The 21,970-nt window shown below is 37.2% G+C and overlaps 3 protein-coding genes across 8 annotated transcripts; 2 read left to right on the top strand and 1 right to left on the bottom strand.

Annotated features, from left to right (window-relative positions):
* Nucleotides 1-344: 344 nt before the first annotated feature.
* Nucleotides 345-9,504, top strand: LOC110383539 (zinc finger protein on ecdysone puffs). 6 transcript variants are annotated; one of them, XM_021344328.3, is made up of 13 exons: nucleotides 345-490; nucleotides 1,909-2,148; nucleotides 2,704-2,781; nucleotides 3,680-4,062; nucleotides 4,463-4,571; nucleotides 5,455-5,607; nucleotides 5,681-6,010; nucleotides 6,216-6,333; nucleotides 6,418-6,521; nucleotides 6,786-6,972; nucleotides 7,185-7,304; nucleotides 8,743-8,851; nucleotides 9,295-9,504. In XM_021344328.3, the coding sequence occupies exons 2-13, from the start codon at nucleotides 1,912-1,914 to the stop codon at nucleotides 9,413-9,415; spliced, it is 2,049 nt and encodes a 682-aa protein (XP_021200003.1). In that variant the 5' UTR covers nucleotides 345-490; nucleotides 1,909-1,911; the 3' UTR covers nucleotides 9,416-9,504. The 6 variants fall into 6 exon arrangements, with proteins under 6 accessions (XP_021200003.1, XP_063899646.1, XP_021200006.1 ...); XM_064043576.1 differs by having other exon boundaries at nucleotides 7,188-7,304; XM_021344331.3 differs by having other exon boundaries at nucleotides 3,713-4,062.
* A 3,312-nt stretch (nucleotides 9,505-12,816) lies between these two features.
* Nucleotides 12,817-17,025, bottom strand: LOC110383262 (large ribosomal subunit protein eL13). Its single transcript, XM_021344030.3, has 5 exons — nucleotides 16,886-17,025; nucleotides 16,492-16,756; nucleotides 14,242-14,391; nucleotides 13,903-14,055; nucleotides 12,817-12,964 (listed from the first exon to the last, which is right to left on the bottom strand). The coding sequence occupies exons 2-5, from the start codon at nucleotides 16,732-16,734 to the stop codon at nucleotides 12,845-12,847; spliced, it is 666 nt and encodes a 221-aa protein (XP_021199705.1). The 5' UTR covers nucleotides 16,735-16,756; nucleotides 16,886-17,025; the 3' UTR covers nucleotides 12,817-12,844.
* Nucleotides 17,026-18,032: 1,007 nt separating this feature from the next.
* On the top strand, nucleotides 18,033-19,714 carry LOC135119311 (glycylpeptide N-tetradecanoyltransferase 2). Its single transcript, XM_064043579.1, has one exon. It carries the CDS (start codon nucleotides 18,137-18,139, stop codon nucleotides 19,550-19,552), a length of 1,416 nt encoding a protein of 471 aa, XP_063899649.1. The 5' UTR covers nucleotides 18,033-18,136; the 3' UTR covers nucleotides 19,553-19,714.
* Nucleotides 19,715-21,970: the final 2,256 nt, after the last annotated feature.

Genomic DNA, 21,970 nt, shown 5'->3' on the forward strand with positions numbered 1-21,970 from the left:
CATGATGGATTTTAAAACTGTTGTACTATTGTTACCTATAGCTTCCCAAAAAATGAAGAAAGGCGACATAAACGGCTCAGCAGTCTATATTTGAAGCAAAAATACAAAAAAAACAGTCTTCACTTCGAATCTTCCTGCTTTTATACTGCTAATTATTAAAAGCCAAGATTAGTATTTTAAGGTCACAAACTGCGTAAGTTAAAATTTCAATACCAATCTGTGTTTAATAATCTTAGCAAATTCGGATTTGTCTCACATAGCTTAATCTCATAGTCACCCTATTAGAAAAGGACAGACGACCTCCGTACTTGTTTCACCCGGCTCGTTTTTTGGGTAAAAGTGCGCAGTCCTGTTTACTATAATAAGTCTATGGTGTAAACCGGCTATGATAGTATCTGTGGCACACGGGCGGAAGAAAACGCAACGCAGAGCTGCCGAGTGCCGACGCCTAAAGAAAGATAGTTAATTTACCTGTTGGTTTCCCTCTGTGGTGCGTATAATAATTTTATCTTCATTTTATTCGGTATTTTCATATATTTACTATTGATTTATTTAATATGCATATATATATAATGATAGTTTTAGCATCGTTTCGTTTCTGGGTTGACGCCATTTTCGATGCTGTTAGCTGCCGTACGGCCTGCTGAATACTTCCAAAATCTCTTACATTTCTATCAATACATCTCTAAAGCCCAATTGCTAATAGAGTTTAGCCCACTAAAAGGCTGTAAGAAAGATTGCCACCTACTACATGTCCTTTTGTTACCCTTATATATATACTCAAATAGGTTGTAAGTTGTCGTGGTGTTCTATTATTCTTTAAGATTACAATATGAAATTTTAATAGGGATTTTAATCATAATTAGCGACGAAATACCTTATGCATGACTCATCTTACTGTTGCAATCATTATGTTCAGAATCAGTACAGCGGCTTTCAAATGTATTTATTCTCGAAGTTCATGAGAGGTTAATTTTGCGTACGTAATGTACCCACTAGCTAAAGGATAATGCCTTAAAAATGTATGAACCAAAAACCCAGAATCGATTATTTTCATGTTTGGTTTGTTAGAGTAGACAATGTATCCTTGATCAAATATTTGTTTTCGCAATATCAATCACCAAGTACTAAAATATTCATAAGAACCAATCATTGAGTATCACAGTAACATTATCCCTCTGCAACTGATGTTAATTGTCATAATTCTTTTATCATCTTCAACAGCATATATTTTTCTGGAAATTAATTATGCAACTATTTTATTTGTATTTATTAGATGATAAATTAATTACTGCAGATTTTTCAGTACTGACAATTCTGAACTGAGGGCCCATATATATGCTGACATAATTCTGTAATGTACCAATATGGGAATTTCTTAAAATATTTAAGAAATTCTTTAATATTAATTATCACTTCAGGTAATCAGACAGGTCAGATATGGCTCCTTGTTTAATTTTTTAAATACTGGTGCTCAACTGCATCTGGTCGGACTGGAAGCCAACCCCCACGTGGTTGGGAAAAGGCTCTGGAGATGATAATTATCACCTCGAGACTTTGTATTTAGAGAGATTTAACAAATGCCAGTAGGAGTGTAGCAAAACATGAAAATAATACAATTTGCCTAATCATAATAAGTGTAATTAACATTTCAGATTTTTTCATATTTTGCTTTAAGTTTTTCAAATTTTTAACTTAATCCTGTATTTTATTTTAGGTATAAATGGTAAAAATGGGCTCATAGTCCAGGTAAACATCTATGATGCATATAGACCTTTTTGGAGTCTTTATGTGCATATTTGGGGGTTGAATGTAGTTATATCATTTGTTCACATGTCAAGCCGGGAAGGGTTCCTACATAATTATATTCATGTATCTTAATGTTGAGTTCATATTTTGCTTTTCCAGAAGATGTCATCTCGGGGAAGAGGCTATGGAGGCAGGGGCAGTTACAGTGGTGGACGCGGAAGCAGTTATAGAGGGTCCTACAGAGGAAGTAGCAGTCGAGGATCCTATGAAAGTCGCGGGGGACGTGGTGGGGGCTATTCATCATACAATAATGATTCCCGTTATACAAGTGGCAGTGCAAGCAGATATAATTCCAGCCGTGACAGGATGGAAGACTCCTACAAAAAAGTGTATCGTTCTGTAAGTATGTTACTTAGGATAACCCAATTGCTGTAATGAACGCAATCTTAGCAATGAAGCTGTCGAAATCCAATTTTGAGATTCTGAGTTGAAGGGGTGGGGAAAGGTATGAGCTATGGCTGGGAAACTACAGATCCCTACATTAAAGGTGGCCCAACAATCTCTTATCCTTTTTTTATAATTGTTGATGGCAAGTACTTATCGTTACAGGACCTCAAAATTTGATGACGTTGATAAGAACTGACACTCTGTTCCTTTCCCATTTAGGCATCAGCTAGGAAAATAATAAAAGAAAATCCCTCATTATGTTACATTTTATTTAATAAGTTTTTTTTTCTTCAAATCAGACAGTGTTTAATTTGGTAACCGTCACTGTAAATTATACATAATGTTTGTTTTATGTGTAATTGTACATATTTTTTTTTCTATTTCACCCGCGTCAGGAGTTCGTATTTCCTATACTACAAAAATGAAACCTCTAAACTCAATTTGTTATAACGCACTAAATATTCAGAGATGTGAAAAAAATGTTTTTAATTTTTTCATTATTTGTAGGAAAGCTCCGCTAATTATTCCAACCGCGACTATGGTGGTCGCTCAGGCTCTCCAGACAGAAAGAGAATGAGGATGGAGGTCAGTATTACAAAGTTTTTGGGATCCGGAAATAGCACTTACTCTAAATTGAATTTTTGATAGAATACCTGCAATATTTAATTTACAAAAAACCAATAAAATACGAAAGCTCAGAACAACGTACCTAATGGCCGTCAAAACAACTGTAATAAACACAGGTAATTAAGGACACGCTCATAGAATTTGCCCCAGAATTTGAAACAAAAAAAACTATAAAGTATATTGTCATGGAAATCAAATTTCAAGGAAAGTCTATAGAGAGATGCATTTTGGCAGGCTATCAATATGAAATATTTGGCGAAATTAGTGACTTATAGCTATGTATGGGTTATCTCGAATATAATGGAATAAGAAAAAATATTTACTTGGATGTGAAATGCAGATCTTTGGTACCATGATAAATAAGCAGATTGTATAAAGATGCATAAGAGCTTGAATTGTTGCTTCAAGAATTTGACGAGGATACAGATAAATTAAAACTATTCAAGCCACTACTAAGAGTGTGATATTGCTCTATCATGAGGAATAATGAATAGTTAGAATTATTATTCTTCAGACCATCGTCTCATTTTATATGGACTACTTTTTCATCATGTGAGCATAAGCTGTGTAAATCTCATGCATTCCTTTTATAAAAACGTGCCTGAGCAATATTTACAGCTAGGCGAGTACAATCAAAAGAAAAGATGTTTTTTTTTGTTTTCCATATTATGTATAGTAAAGGTGAGATGGTGAAACTAGAGAATATCAGAGATTTTATGGCATTGGACTTTGGCACTTTGTATAAGAAGTCAGTTAGTGCCTTTGACTTGTATGTTTGCACTCTGACGAGGGCTAGAAATGAAGAATATTACCATTTCATCCTCATTAAACATTTTATTTTATTTCATATGTAAAGCGTGTCGAAAGAAACAAAGAGAGTTATGTACAGGGCTCTTCGAGCGATAGACGTAGCCATGATGGTGGTGGCCATTACGGTGGATCATATGGCGCTCGACAAGAAAGTTACAGCAGCGAAAGGAGATCGTTCGGTGGCGAAGATCGGAGACGCTCGCCAAACCGAGAAAGCTACCGCAAGCCAAGCGGTATGGGCCCGCCGCGAGAGGCGGTAAGGCCCGCGACGCGCCCGCGAGCCGTGCGCCGATCGTTCCGCGGCCGCACTATGCGCTCGCGGGCCTCTTTCCGAGGCGCGCCGCGCTCTCGCGGTACATTTACCTCTAGGCGATACACCGAAAGATCGCTCGGTTACACCCGTGCGTTCCGATCTCTCAAGGGCCGAAGGTAATTCGATACATTGAGTATGTATGAACCCATTGCTTACATTTAGTTTTTTTTTTTTCAAAAACAAGATATACATGGTTTGACTGAGGCCGAAATATATGCCGCTATTGAAATAAAAACCACTGCAATATCACAGACGGTATACAGATATAGATATATAGATATCCGTCTAAGTAAAAGGAGATGATCAAAGAAATGTAGAACTGTGATAAAAAGAGATGGTACAACAACAATTCATAACTAAAAGTAGAAATGATAATGATAAATTGGAAATAAAGGCATAATCAAGAAACAACTGTATGGGATATTGAGTTATTATTATCTTATTAAAGTTAGTAAATTAAGATTATAGATAGTTAGTTTAAGAATGTACACTAATATATTTTTTATCAACAAGCAGCTCGGTCAAGTCTAAGGAAGACGCTTCCTCGACAGAAGAGGATTGGGATGCTGAAGAGAAGGAAGAAGCAGTTGAAGAAAAAAAGGAAATCAAGATCAAGTCTCCAAAGGTAATAAATAATTAGATTTTGACGATCTTTTGTTGGCTTAAACAGGACGACACCCGACATTAAATAAAATTACATTTAGACTTTGATTATATAAATGTCTAGATGGAGCGTCGCACTACAATCACAACAAAGACAATGAAGCAAAAATTTTTTGCATTTGTGCGTGTAGGTGCAGTTTTACACAGCGCGTCGACGTAAATAATGTTACCAGTCTTTCCAGCTTCTACGATTCTCCCATAAATAATTAGAAAAAAATAGAATGTACTTGTTATTGGGTTTTAGTGTCTCTTCATTTAGTTGTTACTTTTTTAAATAAATAAATAAAGGGTCTTGACAGACAGACAGACAGACGGACAACAAAGTGATCCTATAAGGGTTCCGTTTTTTCCTTTCGAGGTACGGAACCCTAAAAACACTAATTAAATTAGAAAACAAAAATGTGAAAGGCTGCCAAGTTCGATAATATGGGAGTGCTTCGCCTATAAAAGAAGTGAGATCTGAATAAGTACCAAGTTCCATACAAATACCTCAGTTAAAAATAGTTACTTTTTAATGATGTTACCTGGCAAGTTTTCACACACCTTGTTATAAACCTACTAAACGCAATGAATCAAGTATATAATTTTCTATTAAAACTTGCCAAGTTCTCAACAGTATAAAACAATATAAAAGCATGACGCGAGACTTACTTGTTTGTACATTAAATAATTTTATCTATTACTCAAACTCAAAAACGTTTATTCAAATTAGGCTGATAAATCAGCACTTTTCGAACTTCAAAACAAAAGAGCCCCCAACCCCCATTACTAGCTGTTTACCCACGGTTTCACTTGCTAACTCTTCAGATTTGAATTTACATTAAAGATATCATTTTTCGTACTAGGCGGAACCAGAGCCTTCGGACGGTGAGCAAGTGGATGGCGGTGAAGATACTGATAAAGAACCTGACGTCGCTTCGGATTCTGCACCACAACGCCCACGGCCCTACGTGCACTTAGCGTGCGTCCACTGCAAAGAAAAATGCGCTACCTTCGCGGTGAGTCGATATGTGATCTCGCGGGTGACGTCAACGGAACGAATATTCGTGTAACGTCGAGTGTCTGCCGCAGGCGTACGTGAAGCACTTGGTGTCGAGCAAGCACCGCGCGGCCATGAGCGGCGTGGCGCGGCGGCACAAGGCGCAGCTGCTGCGCATGCGCGTGGCGCAGCGCGGCGCGCAGCGCGAGCTGGAGGCGGCGGCGGGCGCGCAGCTGGCGGCGCGGACCACGTTCTGCCCCGTGTGCCGCCTCAACCACCGCACCACGCGCCACGCGCACAACCTCACCGACACGCACCGCGCCATGAAGCGCTTCCTCATGCCGTTCTGTCAGATTTGTCGTCTCACTTTCCGTTCGCCCATGATTTACGAACACCACATTTGCTCCCTGGAGCACCTTAAGGTTAGCTGCAGTTCGATAACCATCCGAACATCCATACATAAACTAGACACAAATATACGTAATATTTGTGGGGCTATATAACGATACTCCATGTTTTCGTTTTCAGCCCAGTACATTATTTTGAGCGCTATAATTTTACTACTGACCAAAAATTTTGTAATTATTTGGTGCCTGCATTGTGATAAGTTTTTTTTAATTAATTCAGAGAAAGGCTAGCCAATCAGCTCGCCGCGTCAGCCCCAAAGCTGAAGCTAGTGGCGACGAAGGTATGGACGTAGATTTGGACAATTTCATGACTCTTGACTCAGTTGGAGATGTTGATGGTAAGTATTTTGTAGAATATCTATTTGGCATAGAGTCTTGGAATAAATATTTTTTTATTAATGAATAAACTTTTTTTAATACAGAAGTCGAGGATGACGACTCCGGCGGCGAAAAAAAGGACGAATCTTCCCCAAAAAAGCCTAAGGTCGAAATTAACATCGGAAGCGAACATATTAAAAAGATGGAGGTACTTCGAAAAATATTGAGTTCTGTCTGAATAAATGTTTAAGTTCTAGCTTAGGATCTCCTCCATGCGTGACCAACGTCTAGTTCAGCATCAATGAAATCAAATCACTTTTCGCCTTGATCAAGTGGTGGCTTTAATGTGTCAGTATAAGAGGTTTATTATTGTATTCCTATTTGAAATCTTAAGAAAATATAGAAACATTAGCTTTACAATTATTCAAATATGTAATAAGGATTAGATTCTGATTCCATCATTTACATTTAGGTGTGGTGGTGTGAATTATGCCGCGTGTACTTGCCTCGAGTTGAACCTGGAGGTACGGAGGAAGCTGAGGCGCTGAGATGTCATTGTCGCCTACGTATTCACCTGGGCCGCTACGTACAGCATCGCGACACTCGTACACTACGGAAACATGCTGAGAGAATTCATCGTCAGTTACATCAACAAAAAGGTATGTATGTACAGTGAGTGGTCACTGCCTTATAACAGAGCCACCAAAAATATTATCTTTACGCAAACAATACGCGTTATACTGTGAGTAACATCCAGTAGAGATTGGTCCGCAAAGGACACCAAATTTATTGTCCATACCCCAGCTAGGTAGGTCTTAAGTCATATTGTCACTTTGGTACATACCAGAATTTATCTTTTTTTTTTTTTCAGAAGAAGATAAAGAACCTTCAGCTTCCGAGACTGGGGAAAAAAATGTGTCAGATAAACATGAAGCTGTTGAAGAAACTAAAAATAAACTGGACAATGGCGCTGACAACTCCACTGCATCTGGTCAGTAATACATTAACCATAACAAATATTTCCTTATTATTGTGTCACTTAACTTCAAAGTCGGTTGAATCCTCTCTAGCCTTTTAGGAGATATTTGCAAAAAAGTATAATTACATAACGCTGTAATTTCTGAGGCAGTTTTTATTTTGTCAATACTACAAGTTACGGAAAATTCAATTATCATTGCCTGCCACCTGCATGAAATCGGTCGCAGCTCAACTACTCGTTTGTATGTATTTACATTCACATGAAACCGTTTAGGCAGCGGCAGCGGTAGGTGCTATCGCTCCTCTCAGATATTGACCGATTTCATGCAGTTGCTGCAAGTGCGTTCGACAGTTGCGTATGTTAATGCAACGTACCGGGATAGAAGAAGGGTTGTCCATTTGAAAGCTGTTGTTTTGAGGTTAAGATTATCAGATTAGAAAATTAACTAATTAGGATATTCGTTATTCCTTGCCTATACCTTTCATATGCTTTTCAAAGTAAGCCTTCCATCACTTTTTTAATTTCATCATCTTTATACAAAACCTTGCCAAACTCATCTTTCATGCAGTTTATACTATTTTGAATAATATTCGTAATATTTTTCACTGTTGCAAAGGTCGCGTCAATACAAATAATATAAGCCCAAACACGGGGTAGTTTACATATTCAGTTGTCGAGTTCCCTTCCCGACCTTCCCTCGTCTCCATCATCAGGTCAGCTCCAAACCTTCCCGGGGCTGCGGGTTGTTCGAAAGAGATACCGCGGCCCTGGCTCATGAAAGGCCTACGACGGAACACGACGGTTTTTAGTCAGTAAGAGTCTGACACCCCCTCGCCGCTGTTAACCCACAGCGGGAAACAAATGACCCCCATTTGATGATTTTTGACGTCGTTAAAAAAAAAGCTCCAAACCTTCACGTATAGTGTTATCAGGCGTACACCTCATTGTGAAGTTTTTAACCTATACATGCCTACAATTTTCGAAAGTTGCCCTCGATTTATCAGGGTTTCCATCATTAGATCCTGACCTGATGATTTTGGGACCACCTGGGAGGTATACCCTATCAAACAAGAATAATTTTCCAAATCGGCCCTAGCATCTTCGAGTAATCGGTGAACATACATAAAAAAAATTGAGAACCTCCTCCTTTTTGGGAAGTCAGTTAAAACGGGGAAAGTATCATCCTAAAGACGTTATTGTAATGGATGCGCAGGTTTTCTAGCGATCCTTTGGTGTGCCTGTTCCACAGAGCGCTCTAGCAGAATGCCTTAAAAAAATAACATTAACATTATCCCACAACCTGTAGAATCTCCGACCATTTTTATTTTTACCATCAAGTGGCAACGCATGTGTTAGATTTTAATTAAGCGACATAATTGATTAAAAATTGATGTAGCGATACTCCAATTATCTCAGTGTCATTCATTCATTATCTATCATGATGTTTCAGGCAGTGAAGATAAACTATGGGCAGATGTTGATAAAGATATAGGTGAGCTGTTGAGAGAAGTAGATCCTCAAGGCAATGAGGGCAGTGATGATGACGAGGATCTTGGAAGGTATTTTCTATTGTTAAAATAACTTTCTTTTTATCACTAGCTACTTACTATTCAGCTCTTTTAACTGAAATAAAAATTCAGTGAAGGAGTTTGGGAATTTTGTTCACGTTTCAAAAGTTTGCTAAACGATAAGAAAGATCGGGAATAAACCGATAATTATCTATACTGATATTATAGATGAAAAATAATATTTTTGGTTATTTGTAATGAATAAACTCAAAAGCTATGCTGTCATTCCCTCTTGCTCTAACGTCGCCGTTTGTGGCCAGTCCAAGATTAAGCTGTCCAAGCCTTCTCTCCAGCGTTCCCAAGACTGCTTTTAAAAATTCTTTCACTGTTGGAAAGCTACACTCTTATCGCGGCAGTAGCTCCCAGCGGGGCGCAGGTGAAACAGCGAGATAAGTGCTACCTAGTTTATTAATAATTAAATGGTTTATCTTTAGGTATGATAAATTCAGGAAGAGTGACAAGAAAACTAAAGCTGGAGAAAATGGTGAAAATCCTGCGGACACAGCAGATGCTGTTAGTGAAAAAAGCAACACAGAGAATAACACATCTGTCTAAAATGTAACCTACCTATGGTAAGAATTATTTGTGTCGTAATAATTAGCAATATTTTATTAAACTAATATGAATTAAATACTTACAATACATTGTTGTTTTTCTTTGTCAGTCTTATTTTTCCACCAAATAAATAAAGATTAGCTGCCAATTGATACCCTGGTTTAGAAAATAATCATCTGCTAGAACCCAAGTTTAACGTCCGACATAACATCCGAACAACTATCGTTGTATCCAAATTATTGCTTTAGTAAGGGGAATTATAAGTGTGCGTACGCGCAGCGGAATGTTGTTGAATTTAAAGATTTTAATTATGCAGATAATTAGTGTAAGACGACCTATAATTGTGTATGGTAAATTAAAATTTGTGTATGCAGCCATTGTGGAGAAATTCACCAAAAACAGATTCCGCTGGGCGAACGTTGGCGAACGTTGTCCTAGCGGAACTTTTTTTAATCCATAGACTTTAGAAGAAAAGAGATTTGTCCAAAAATTAGTGTGTATTTGTGTATAATTATTTATGTATGAATGAAATCAGTGCATGCATAAACTTTGGAGAAATTCAAGTTTCCGGTACGCGAACGTTTGGCCATTAGCTAGTTATCATATCTAGACACACGGCAGTGTGTCCGCCAAGTTCGAGCAAAAAAGGCGACACACCGGCCGTGGGTTATATTACACGAACCATTTCGGGCCAAATTCGACCCCCCTGTAACTCAAAATCTATTTTATTTACGCATATCAAATTTCTAGTATCTGTTGAGACCCCCTCACTTATCTAAAATACAAAATTTCATTAATATACCTATTGTAGGTCTTGAGATATTGACGTCAGAAAATCGCTATTTTTACTATACACTTATTCACTGACTCACTCATCAAAAACCTAGACCACTTCCAATGGTCGTATTGACTTGAAATTTGGTATGGAGGTAGGTCTTTATGTCAAGGTAAAGGGAAAAATCTGAAAATGGCCAAGTGTGAGTCGGTTTCAAAATAATGAAGGTGTTTTATACCCGGTGTAAATTTATACCCCTAAGGAACTAAAACGAACTAAATTTATCTATATTTATATAATATATCTTCGAATGGTACAAAGGTTTGTATTTAGTCAAAGTAAAGTAAAAATCTGAAAACGGCCACTTGGCCGTTTTCAGATTTTTACTTTACAAGTTTTAGTGATTACTTGGCAAGTTTTAATAGAAAATTAAATACTTGATTCATTGCGTTTAGTAGGTTTATAACAAGGTGTATGAAAACTTGCCAAGTAACATCATTAAAAAGTAACTATTTTTAACTGAGGTATGTGTATGGAACTTGGTACTTATTCAGATCTCACTTCTTTTATAGGCGAAGCATTCCCATATTATCGAAGTTGGCAGTCTTTCACATTTTTGTTTTGGGTGGGATAAAACGCTTACATAGAGAGCTGTAGATTTTTACATACGTTGTTTTGAATTTGTTTGTATTTGTTTAAAAAACTGATTTAGAAAAAGTCGTAGGGTTTAAAAGATAAAAATATAAACGTAAAATACACTTATTAGGTTTTAGTCCTTAAAGTATGCAGTTTGAGGTCTAGATTTTCACGTGTGCGTTCGCGCAGCGGAATGTTGTTGTATTTAAAGATTTTAATTATGCAGATAATTAGTGTAAGACGTCCTATAATTGTGTATGGTAAATAAAAATTTGTGTATGCAGCCATTGTGGAGAAATTCACCAAAAACAAATTCCGCTGGGCGAACGTTGGCGAACGTTGTCCTGGCGGAACTTTTTTTAATCCATAGACTTTAGAAGAAAAGAGATGTGTCCGAAAATTTGTGTGTATTTGTGTATAATTGATTATGTATGAATGAAATCAGTGCATGCATAAACTTCGGAGAAATTCAAGTTTCCGCTACGCGAACGTTTGGCCATTAGCTAGTTTTCATATAAAGCTGTAGATTTTAGACACATACGTTGTTTTGAATTTGTTTATATTTGTTTAAAAAACAGATTCAGAAAAAGTCGTAGGGTTTAAAAGATAAAAATATAAACGTAAAATACACTTATTAGGTCTTAGTTCTTAAAGTATGCAGTTTGGGGTCTAGATTTTCACGTTTACACAAACCTTGTAAGTGTCTGCAACATGTTGCCAAGTATCAATGATGTTCCGTTAGTAATTAAAAAGTTATAGGATATTTTACCATGAACAGATCACTTTTTACAAAGCAGTCGAATATCACGACGTTCTAAAGGAATTGCATGGTAAAATGTATGCCAATAATTAGTTTAATCGTTCAACTATTCACTTGCAAAATTTCATGTCATTAAATTCAGTAATTAAAGAAAGACAATTATAATACTGACGGAGCATCGAAACCCTACATAATCCGACCAAGTTCGGATAGCTACAAAAAAGCGGCCGTGCCATATGTCTAAGCAACGTTCTTAACTTGGTAGGTTAGTATTTATTAATATGGTACAGTTGCGTACACAAGCGTTAGGAAAAAATAAAACAATTGTACTTCTTGATTGAAAAATATTATTTAATAATAATGCCACACATGCTCCGTCAGTATTATAATTGTCTTTCTTTAATTACTGAATTTAATGACATGAAATTTTGCAAGTGAATAGTTGAACGATTAAACTAATTATTGGCATACATTTTACCATGCAATTCCTTTAGAACGTCGTGATATTCGACTGCTTTGTAAAAAGTGATCTGTTCATGGTAAAATATCCTATAACTTTTTAATTACTAACGGAACATCATTGATACTTGGCAACATGTTGGAGACACTTACAAGGTTTGTGTAAACGTGAAAATCTAGACCCCAAACTGCATACTTTAAGAACCTAATAAGTGTATTTTACGTTTATATTTTTATCTTTTAAACCCTACGACTTTTTCTGAATCTGTTTTTTAAACAAATATAAACAAATTCAAAACAACGTATGTAAAAATCTACAGCTCTCTATGTAAGCGCTTTGTATGAAAACTAGCTAATGGCCAAACGTTCGCGTAGCGGAAACTTGAATTTCTCCGAAGTTTATGCATGCACTGATTTCATTCATACATAATCAATTATACACAAATACACACTAATTTTCGGACACATCTCTTTTCTTCTAAAGTCTATGGATTAAAAAAAGTTCCGCCAGGACAACGTTCGCCAACGTTCGCCCAGCGGAATTTGTTTTTGGTGAATTTCTCCACAATGGCTGCATACACAAATTTTTATTACGTCCTATACGTATATACGCTCTGTTACCACTGAAAACCGTGGCGTGCCAACACTGTTTTGCGCTCACATCGATGTAACCACAGTGGTTCAACGGTACAACGGTAAAACGACAGTGACAGGAACGTGTGGTTGGGAAAGAAAGTGCTTTCGAAGCATCGACTCGAAAAAAGAATCGTATCATTTACTTATACATTTATTGATTACATCACTTCTTAGGCTTAGTTTCTTTTACAGCAGTAGGAGCTTTAGTGACGTCATCAGGATTTTCGGCAGCGTCCTTCAAACGCTTGGCGCGAATGCCGACCAGCTTGGCAATTGAACGAGCCTGTAATAAAAAATACATTACTTAGTATTTATTTCATATTTTTAAATGATATGGGTTAGTCCGGCCTTACATATGTAGGTTTTACCTCACATAAGTAGCTTACGAGATTAACTAACGATAAAATTACACTGTAACACCCCTTCGTAAGTTGCATAATGGTAATTTCATAGAATGTCTTACAAGTTCTCTCGGAAGTTGCTTCCATGATACTTGCGTAAAAACTTACAAGTGTTGGGGCTGAATGATAAGTTATGTCCATTTTGCAATTTTATATGCACAGGACCACATAAAAATAGCCACCAAATAAGGAAAACACTTATGGTGAGTTGCATCATTTGACTATGAAAGATAACTGAAAAAATTTCAGTTAGCAAATCTAATAATATCCTACTAATATTATAAATCTTACTTCTTACTAATATTATAAACGTGAAAGTTCGTGAGAATGTATGGATGTATGTTTGTTATTCTTTCACGCAAAAACGGCTGGATCGATCTGATTGAAATTTGGTGTGTAGATAGGTGATACCCTGGTTTAACACATAGGCTACTTTTTATCACCACGCCACGCGGGCGAAGCCGCAAGCGGTAGCTAGTACTTTAATAAATCACTTTGCCGAAAACAAGGCAAGGAGTAGTATATTTAATTTTAATTGATTGTAGAAAAAAAATTAAGAGACTTCGATAGCTGTGATGAATAAATATTTCCTTTCATTTTATGCATTTTTGCTCCAAATGAATTTGTAAACGGGGCCCAGCCAGCACTTGCTGGACAGTTTGTTGTGCCACTTCTTCCCAGCAAAATCACATAGGAAGTGGTGTTTTTGCTCTAGTCTCTTGTAAATTTCTGAAGTCTGAATTAACAAATTTTGATTTTGCACGCTACGCTTCTGTTTATGATATTAGTGGTTAGCATGTAGAATAATAAATGGACTTACTCCTCTAAGATACTGGTATGCCTTGAAGTCTTTTTCTTCCTCTGTGATAGCACGAGCAATAGACTTAGGAGCTGGCTGTTGTACAGGCATTAATGGTCCACGGAGCTGAGTGGCCAATTTGCGTTCTTCTTCATTTGCTTCACCCTTCAATACCTGCAACCAAAATACCATAAATCAAAATTTGAATAAATATACATTTTTATTTTATGCCTTTAGTTGGAGATTACAGAATACTCCTAAAAGGTAATGAAAAACAATAAATAATCAAAAGCATGGTAATTTCTATGTGCTTGGATGCCAGGATCGCGTTTAAGTCCTGATTATTTATAAATAAGTTACCTTCTTGCCCTTAGGGAACAAAATCAGTCGCGCACGGTATTCCTTGAGCCTCTGAACATTAACTTGTAAAGACTCAACAGACTTATTGCGCCTGCGTGGATCAACTGCAACACCAATGGTTCTGGCGAAGGCAGGGTTTAAACCAGCAGCCTGTAAAATATTATTTTATATAAATACATGACATATCTGAACAAAATGTAAAGATAGTAAAATGCAGGATAAATAGACAAACTAGGTTCATAATAACTTGGTATAGAAAGAAGAATACTGCAATTTAATGAGATTAGTTATTGCAATGCTTAACTCAACCAATTAGTGTATTCTAATCAGTGGCGTAGCGTGGGGGGGGCAAGGGGGGCAAATTCCCCGGGCGGCAGCTTTAAGGGGGCGGCAAAATTTACCCAATTAAAAAAAAAAATAGTTTGCAACTAGTATCTGCGCCGCTACATAAAACTGTCTAACAATAACAAAACATTAAACAAGAAAGTTGAAACTTTTTAAACTTAAAATTAATTATTTTTAAAATTTGATACTTAAAACACACGTGATCAACGTCTAAGCGGCGAAGCATCGTACCTACCGAACATGCACGAAGAAGGCAACGGCGGCGGCGGCGGGCGCGACGGCCGCATCGCACAGTCGCGAATTTTCGCGATATTTATATAACTTTATTTTTATTGACTTATAATTGCGAGCGGGGGTTTTCGCATGGACGTATATCGGGTGTGTCGTACCTAGTCCCCCCCATTCATGAAAATGTATGTTTGGGTAACATTTTACGTAATTTTATTTGCATTTGTAAACAAACAAAAAGTTAAGTACGTTTGGGCTAAATTTTACGTGATTTTTGTTTTAGGTCTGATAAAAATTTCGCGCTCGCTTCGCTCGCGTATTCAAAAACGATATGCTCTTATTTTTGCATCTGTCAACAAACAAAAAGTTAAGTACGTTTGGGCTAAATTTTACGTAATATTTGGTTTAAGTCCGATAAAAATTTCGCGCTCGCTTCGCTCGCGTATTCAGAAACTATGTTATGGCCCTTATTTTTTCATTTGTCAACAAACAAAATGTTAAGTAAATACGTTTGGGCTAAATTTTACGTAATTTTTGTTTTAAGTCCGATAAAAATTTCGCGCTCGCTTCGCTCGCGTATTCATAAACGATATGCCCTTATTTTTGCATCTGTCAACAAACAAAAAGTTAAGTACGTTTGGGCTAAATTTAACGTAATATTTGGTTTAAGTCCGATAAAAATTTCGCGCTCGCTTCGCTCGCGCATTTGGAAACTACTGTACTGTAAAGAAAAACCTGCCAATGTAGTTTAACTACATTGGCAGGTTTTTCTTTATTTGCATTTGCTTACCTGCACAACTGCCGACATGCGTTTAGCAGAGTGCTAATTTAGGTAAACCGATGAGGTGGTCCCCGGCAAGACAAACTTTACTAACTAACTTACCTAAAAGAATTTTAAAACCTTCAAGAAATCAAGTAACAAAGATATGAAAGAAAAGTCTACTTGAGAACCTCCCCCTTCTACCGGGGCTGCGGGTTGTTCGAAAGAGTTACCGAGGCTCTGGAACATAAAAGGCCTTCGACGGAACACGACGGTTTTTAGTCAGTAAGAGTCTGACACTCCCTCACCGCTGCTAACCCACAGCGGGAAGGATCATTTGATGATTTTTTAACGTCGATACAAAAAAAAAAAAATTTTTTTGAAGTCGGTTAAAAATGACAAACGGCCATTAACACTTGTTAAAAAAAAATACACGGGAAGGGGCGGCAAAATTGACAACTGCCCCGGGCGGCAGATACCCACGCTACGCCACTGATTCTAATGTATTGTAAATAAGAACACAGATCAAATCCTAAGTGTCAGCTGTTATGGTTGAAAGCTTGAGACAAAACACTTGGGTACCTTAATGTTTTGCATTGAGTGGGTTGTAAAAGTTTATGGGATGGACGTGTGACAGTTCGATTTGATTACCAGTCTTTAACCTAGTATCCCAATCGACCCTAGGAAGACGAGTGTGAATCACTAAATTATTGCTGGTTGAAGAAGTTCACACAAATATTTTGGTGATAGTAATCGCCCATGACGAACAACTGGGTGGTATGGTATTGGTTGTAGTGACAGAAGCCTTTAATTTCACCACAATTTAATACAGTCGTCGTAGCACTTGTATGCGGCGATAAGGCATGTATAATTAACACAACAAATAAAATAAATCACATGTTTTAAATTACTCTTACCCTGATTTCCCGCAGAGTAAAACCACGACCAGCACGAACCTTCGTGTGGTACCGAATGGTAGGGCAACGAACGACAGGTCTTAGCGGTCCGGCAGCAGGACGAGGAGCAATAGCCTTGGCTTTCTTGATCCTGTTCTGTTTTCTGCGGTGACGTCTTGCAGGTTGATTAAACCAAGTCTTAACAAATCGTTGCCAATCCTTATGGAAATGGCCATTGGGTATCATATTATTACCCTTCCCCATGTTTAGTACAAGTGCACTTCACCTACAACACGAAATCAACAAATAATAAATTCATCAAAGGGCACAGGTGCAATAGTTTCTAAAATAGCTAAAATGTTTTTAATTACTCTCGGGATTATAATAAAAAACTATGATTAAAGAAAACACTGACCGGTGTCGAGAAGGAAAATGTTAAAAAGAATTTAGTCTGTGGTTATATTTTGACACTTAAAATCTGTCAAAGGCATACCACAGACAAGACAGTCTATAGTTAAGTAATAGTAGTTTTAGAAAAGTCCGTTTATGTGTTTAGTAGTAGCACTCGGGGGCGGGGCCACAAAAAGCGTGTGGTACTCGCTTTATGAGCGATAACAAATTATACATTTTTGATTATGTCCGGTCCCATTATAGACGTGGGAGCTACCGCTTCAAAATTCTAATGGCAGGTTTTCTTCTTGTGAATTTAAAGATATAACGATGGCATAGGATAAGAGTAAAAAATAAAGTTTCATTGCCTCATTAACATAATTATTTTGGCAAAAAAGTTTTTTATCTTCTAAACGCAAATGTATTTAATGGACCATTCAGTATGGTTCTATTATTTTGTTTGTAATTTTTGCAACAAACATAATAAAATTTAATTAATGGGTTTTATTTTATATATATAGCATCAATATTCTTTTTTGGGGCTTCTTATTTGGCACCAACCATGGACACTACCGTTCGCGTTGTTGTCACGAGTACAAAGTTGCTTACAGCTGTTATATTTTTTTGAATACGTTTTGCTGTTCCTGACTACCGTCTCCATACATCAGTAGATACTTCTAGGTTTAAACCAGTAAATATACCATGGAGTTTTGTGTCTATAGAAGTGAAGACTACCGTCTCACCGTCTCTGATAGATAACTTAGTCAGTCCCTGGTCCGAGTATCGACCGACAATATTTGCGCAATTAAGTAAAATTTTTGAAAATGTTATTACATTTAGGCTTAATATTGAAAATTGAGCGTTTATTTTAGTGTTAAATTTTTTTGTTGCTGAATTTCACATTAGCAATGTGCAAATGTTTAAAAAAAACGCACTCCCTAGACGATCAATTAAATTAGACGACATGTAAAGTGCAATTTTACTTACCGTGTAGGGTGAAAATTGCACAATGATTTTTAGTGGCTATAATTTTAACCACACAATACCTCATCATCTTCCGAGCCTTTTTCCCAAACTATGTTGGGGTCGGCTATAATCGCACAATACCTATTTATTTTAATTATTTTGCACAACGTTATTGTACGTAGGTCTAGGGACCGCCCTAACTGGATCATAGAGTATAGAGTCAGTAGAGAATTGGAATTCTGTCTGAATCTGATTAAATTTTTTAGTAGGTAAATTACCATACAATTTTATTGATTACTTGTATTTAGTAATGGAAGACGCCAAAGCAACTCAATCTAGTGATTACTATAGAGAAAATGAGGAAAAACAACAAAAGAAGAAAAGTAAAAATAAGAAAAAACGCAGCGGTGGGGATGGCGACCACGGCGTTTCAGCCTTGCCCGATGGACTAGTTTCTGTGCCTAATTCTAATGATGTTCATCAAAATATATCATTGAAAGATTTGAAAATGGCAATGGAAGTGTTAAACCTCCAACAAAAACCTGCCAAAACTACTGAGGAAGCTTTGCACAAGTCTTATCAATTTTGGTCAACTCAGCCTGTTCCAAAAATGGATGAAAAAATCATGTCAAATGAACCTATAGAGCCCCCAAAATCACCAGAGGATATAAGGTCTGAACCTTACACCTTACCAGATGGATTTCAGTGGGATACTTTGAATTTGAATGAACCCTTAGTATTAAAGGAGTTGTACACTCTGCTGAATGAAAACTATGTTGAGGATGACGATTGTATGTTTAGGTTTGACTATCAGACGGAGTTTCTTAAGTGGGCTCTGCAACCACCTGGCTGGAGAATGGAATGGCACTGTGGGGTTCGCGTAGTAAAGTCTGGGAGATTGGTTGGATTTATATCTGCAATCCCAGCCCAATTGAGAATATATGATCATGCACAAACTGTTGTCGAAATCAACTTTTTATGTGTGCACAAAAAATTACGTGCTAAGAGAGTGGCCCCTGTTTTAATTAGAGAAATAACTCGTCGAGTAAATTTGGTTGGAATATTCCAAGGTGTTTACACTGCAGGCATAGTTTTGCCCAAACCAATAGCTACATGCCGTTATTGGCACAGGTCTCTCAATCCTAAGAAGCTGATTGATATTAAATTTAGCCACTTGTCTAGAAATATGACAATGCAGAGAACACTTAAATTATTTAAACTTCCTGACCTACCCAAAACTGTTGGGTTTCGTAAAATGGAAATCCAGGATGGTGAAAAGGTAGTCAAATTGTTAAATGACTATCTGGGAAAATTTGATTTAGCTCCAATATTTTCAGAAGAAGATTTTAAGCATTGGTTTATGCCACAGTCCGGAATAATTGATAGTTTTGTTGTTGAAGCTTCAGATGGAAGTATAACTGATTTTGTCAGTTACTATACGCTGCCCTCTACAGTTGTGTACCACCCTGTACACAAAACTTTAAAAGCTGCGTATTCATTTTACAATGTATCTACTAAGACACCTTGGACAGACTTAATGCTTGACTGCTTGATTACTGCCAAAAATTCTGGTTTTGATGTTTTCAATGCATTGGATCTGATGGAAAACAAAGAATTTCTGGAGGCTTTGAAGTTTGGAATCGGAGATGGGAATTTGCAATACTATTTGTACAATTGGAGATGTCCAAGCATGGCACCAAATAAAATTGGATTGGTCCTTCAGTAACATAACCTATGAATTACATCCAGTGATACCAGTAACGGGTTTATTTTGGTTTTTGTCACTTTGTATAAAGTGTTTATTGGTTGAAAATATAAACTTAGTTCATAATAAAGTGGTTGTTATTATCATAACTGATTAAACAAGAAATATAATATTTACATGTAAGCAGAGTTTCATGTTGGTGACCCCAGGTAAAAGTATACTATGTGCAAAACCAAAGACACCCCAAACGATTTTTAATTCAAATGAGCAAATCAAGAATTATGGAGTGGTTAAATTGGATTCCAAGCTCTGAACAATAATAAAAATGAAGCTTGTGTGCCAGTGTGTTCTCTTTTATAACCCAAGGGCCACCAACCGCCAGACCTACGTTAATTTAAAGGCTGAAACTTTGTGTGCGCATCTACCTTTCAGTGGGTATGAACGATAGACTACTACGAAGTTTGGCTGGCGGTGGCTTTGGAAAATCTAACAATACCGCGTAAGTTAAATTTGACAGATTCCAGGGGCCCGATTCTCCGGGGCTGCGGGTTGTTCGAAAGAGATACCGCGGCCCTGGTACATAAAAGGCCCACGACGGAACACGACGGTTTTTAGTTAGTAAGTCTGACACTCCCTCACCGCTGCTAACCCACAGCGGGAGGGGTCATTTGATGATTTTTAACGTCGATAAAAAAAGTGGCCCGACCCAACCAACAATTTTGCCCTATAACCAAACCTTATATCTCAAAAAAGCTGGGTGAACGATGTATAAAGGATTCGGTGGTGACTGATTGTTGTGTAAAAGCGTTTGACAACACATTTTGGCTTTATAAGTTTATACAGCAAAAACGACCTATTAAGAATTGATGTAAAGGTTTACTTCACAACATTATATAGCTGTTATAGTCAGGCGTTATAGCGACCTCCATTGTTACTAGTATACAACGATAGAACTTTATACCAGTGTTTACTGTCGCCCTAATGCGCCTGATTTACGCAATAAAGGTTCGAAACGAACTATGATGTGTCTTTCGTTGTAGTAGAGATGACAACTCAAGAATAGGACGATATTGTGATATTGAGACATTTTAGATTGTCGTTACAGTACATAGTACTATAGTGGGCACAAAAAGTCTACAACAGAGTGATTTGGTGATATAACTGAGTGTCAAATTTTATTTATGTAGCTTAATTGCCATATAAAAGGTTGTTAACGCTCGTTATAGTTGTAGTGATAAACTTATCACAAAGACACTTTTTTAGAAGAGTATTGTTTTTTTATAACTATTATAGTCCCACTATTACACAATAGTAGTATAACGGAGCTCTTATCTCTTTTAAAACATTATTACTGTGTATAAAAGTAGGCTAGCAATGCTTTTAAATGCTAATTCAGTTTCGTAAAGGCACTTCTATCGCTCTTCTACAACAATATTGACATTTTGATTCAGCGTAATTAATGCGACAACCAATATTTTTTGAAGACCCAATTATAGAAAATGGTTCCGTACAAAATATAGTTCACGTCAATGAACAAATGGCGAATTATTCAAATGGTTACAATAATTCTAGATGTGACAGTTTTTCAGGTCAGGCAAGTACCAATGCAACTTTTCTAAGTTTGTATGTATTTTCTAAGTATATCTTGAACACCAATGGCTGATAAAAAAGGTGAAGGAAAACATCTTGAGGAAACCTGGACTATAAAGTCTGAAATCACCAACCCGCATTGAGAAAGCGTGGTGATTAATGCTCAATCCTTCTCCGTGTGAGAGGAGGCCTGTGCCCAGCAGTGGGACAGTAGTGAGTGAGGCGGCGCGAGGCGCAGTGTGGGAAACAAAATTAATCGGATGGAGACATGTAGGCACGTAGGTTTAATGCTTGCCTTGCTATGTAAACTTCAAAACAACGTAATTAATAAGAGATATTTTAATTTTTCTACAATTAATAAATAGTAAAATACCTAATGGATTTGTAGTACGACAAGTTTTTTTAGCCAATAGGTAGAATAAATTAATCAGAATAATAACATTAGTGGTCATAAATAGACATAATACCGCAGCCCCGACACCAGAAAAAAATGAAACTTGGTAAAGATATCATATATTTTTTGCGCATGATGAAGTGCCTTGGTAAAGATGAATTGGTATGTGATGATGTCCTCCTAGCCGATTAACGGCTACGGCGGCTGTTCTCATGTAAGGAGATTAGCCAACTACGCAGGACATATTATAGTGCACGAGCATTTGCGCAGACACAGGTGCACTCACTATTCCTTAGCTCTCATAGCCCGATGGGACGGCAATCCGACACGACCGGAGAGAGATCAGGCGCAGGACCGACATTTACGTGCTCTCCGATGCACGGGTGTATCAATCACCAGCTTCCAGGCTCCGGGCTGCTTTGTGAAAGTCTTCTAAAACCCAGAAAGCGATTTCG

Source organism: Helicoverpa armigera, chromosome 3, assembly GCF_030705265.1.
Source record: "Helicoverpa armigera isolate CAAS_96S chromosome 3, ASM3070526v1, whole genome shotgun sequence".
Classification (NCBI taxonomy): Eukaryota; Metazoa; Arthropoda; class Insecta; order Lepidoptera; family Noctuidae; genus Helicoverpa; species Helicoverpa armigera.

What these genes read in the sequence shown, in the direction of transcription:
- LOC110383539 (XM_021344328.3), top strand. Translation starts at nt 1,912, where the DNA reads ATGTCATCTCGGGGAAGAGGCTATGGAGGCAGGGGCAGTTACAGTGGT. An exon ending in CGATCTCTCAAGGGCCGAAG is followed by an intron (nt 4,063 to 4,462) that starts GTAATTCGATAC and finishes ATCAACAAGCAG; the next exon opens with CTCGGTCAAGTCTAAGGAAG. An exon ending in AAAAATGCGCTACCTTCGCG is followed by an intron (nt 5,608 to 5,680) that starts GTGAGTCGATAT and finishes TGTCTGCCGCAG; the next exon opens with GCGTACGTGAAGCACTTGGT.
- LOC110383262 (XM_021344030.3), bottom strand. Translation starts at nt 16,734, where the DNA reads ATGGGGAAGGGTAATAATATGATACCCAATGGCCATTTCCATAAGGAT. An exon ending in TTACTCTGCGGGAAATCAGG is followed by an intron (nt 14,392 to 16,491) that starts GTAAGAGTAATT and finishes AATATTTTACAG; the next exon opens with GCTGCTGGTTTAAACCCTGC. An exon ending in TGTTCCCTAAGGGCAAGAAG is followed by an intron (nt 14,056 to 14,241) that starts GTAACTTATTTA and finishes TTTTGGTTGCAG; the next exon opens with GTATTGAAGGGTGAAGCAAA.
- LOC135119311 (XM_064043579.1), top strand. Translation starts at nt 18,137, where the DNA reads ATGGAAGACGCCAAAGCAACTCAATCTAGTGATTACTATAGAGAAAAT.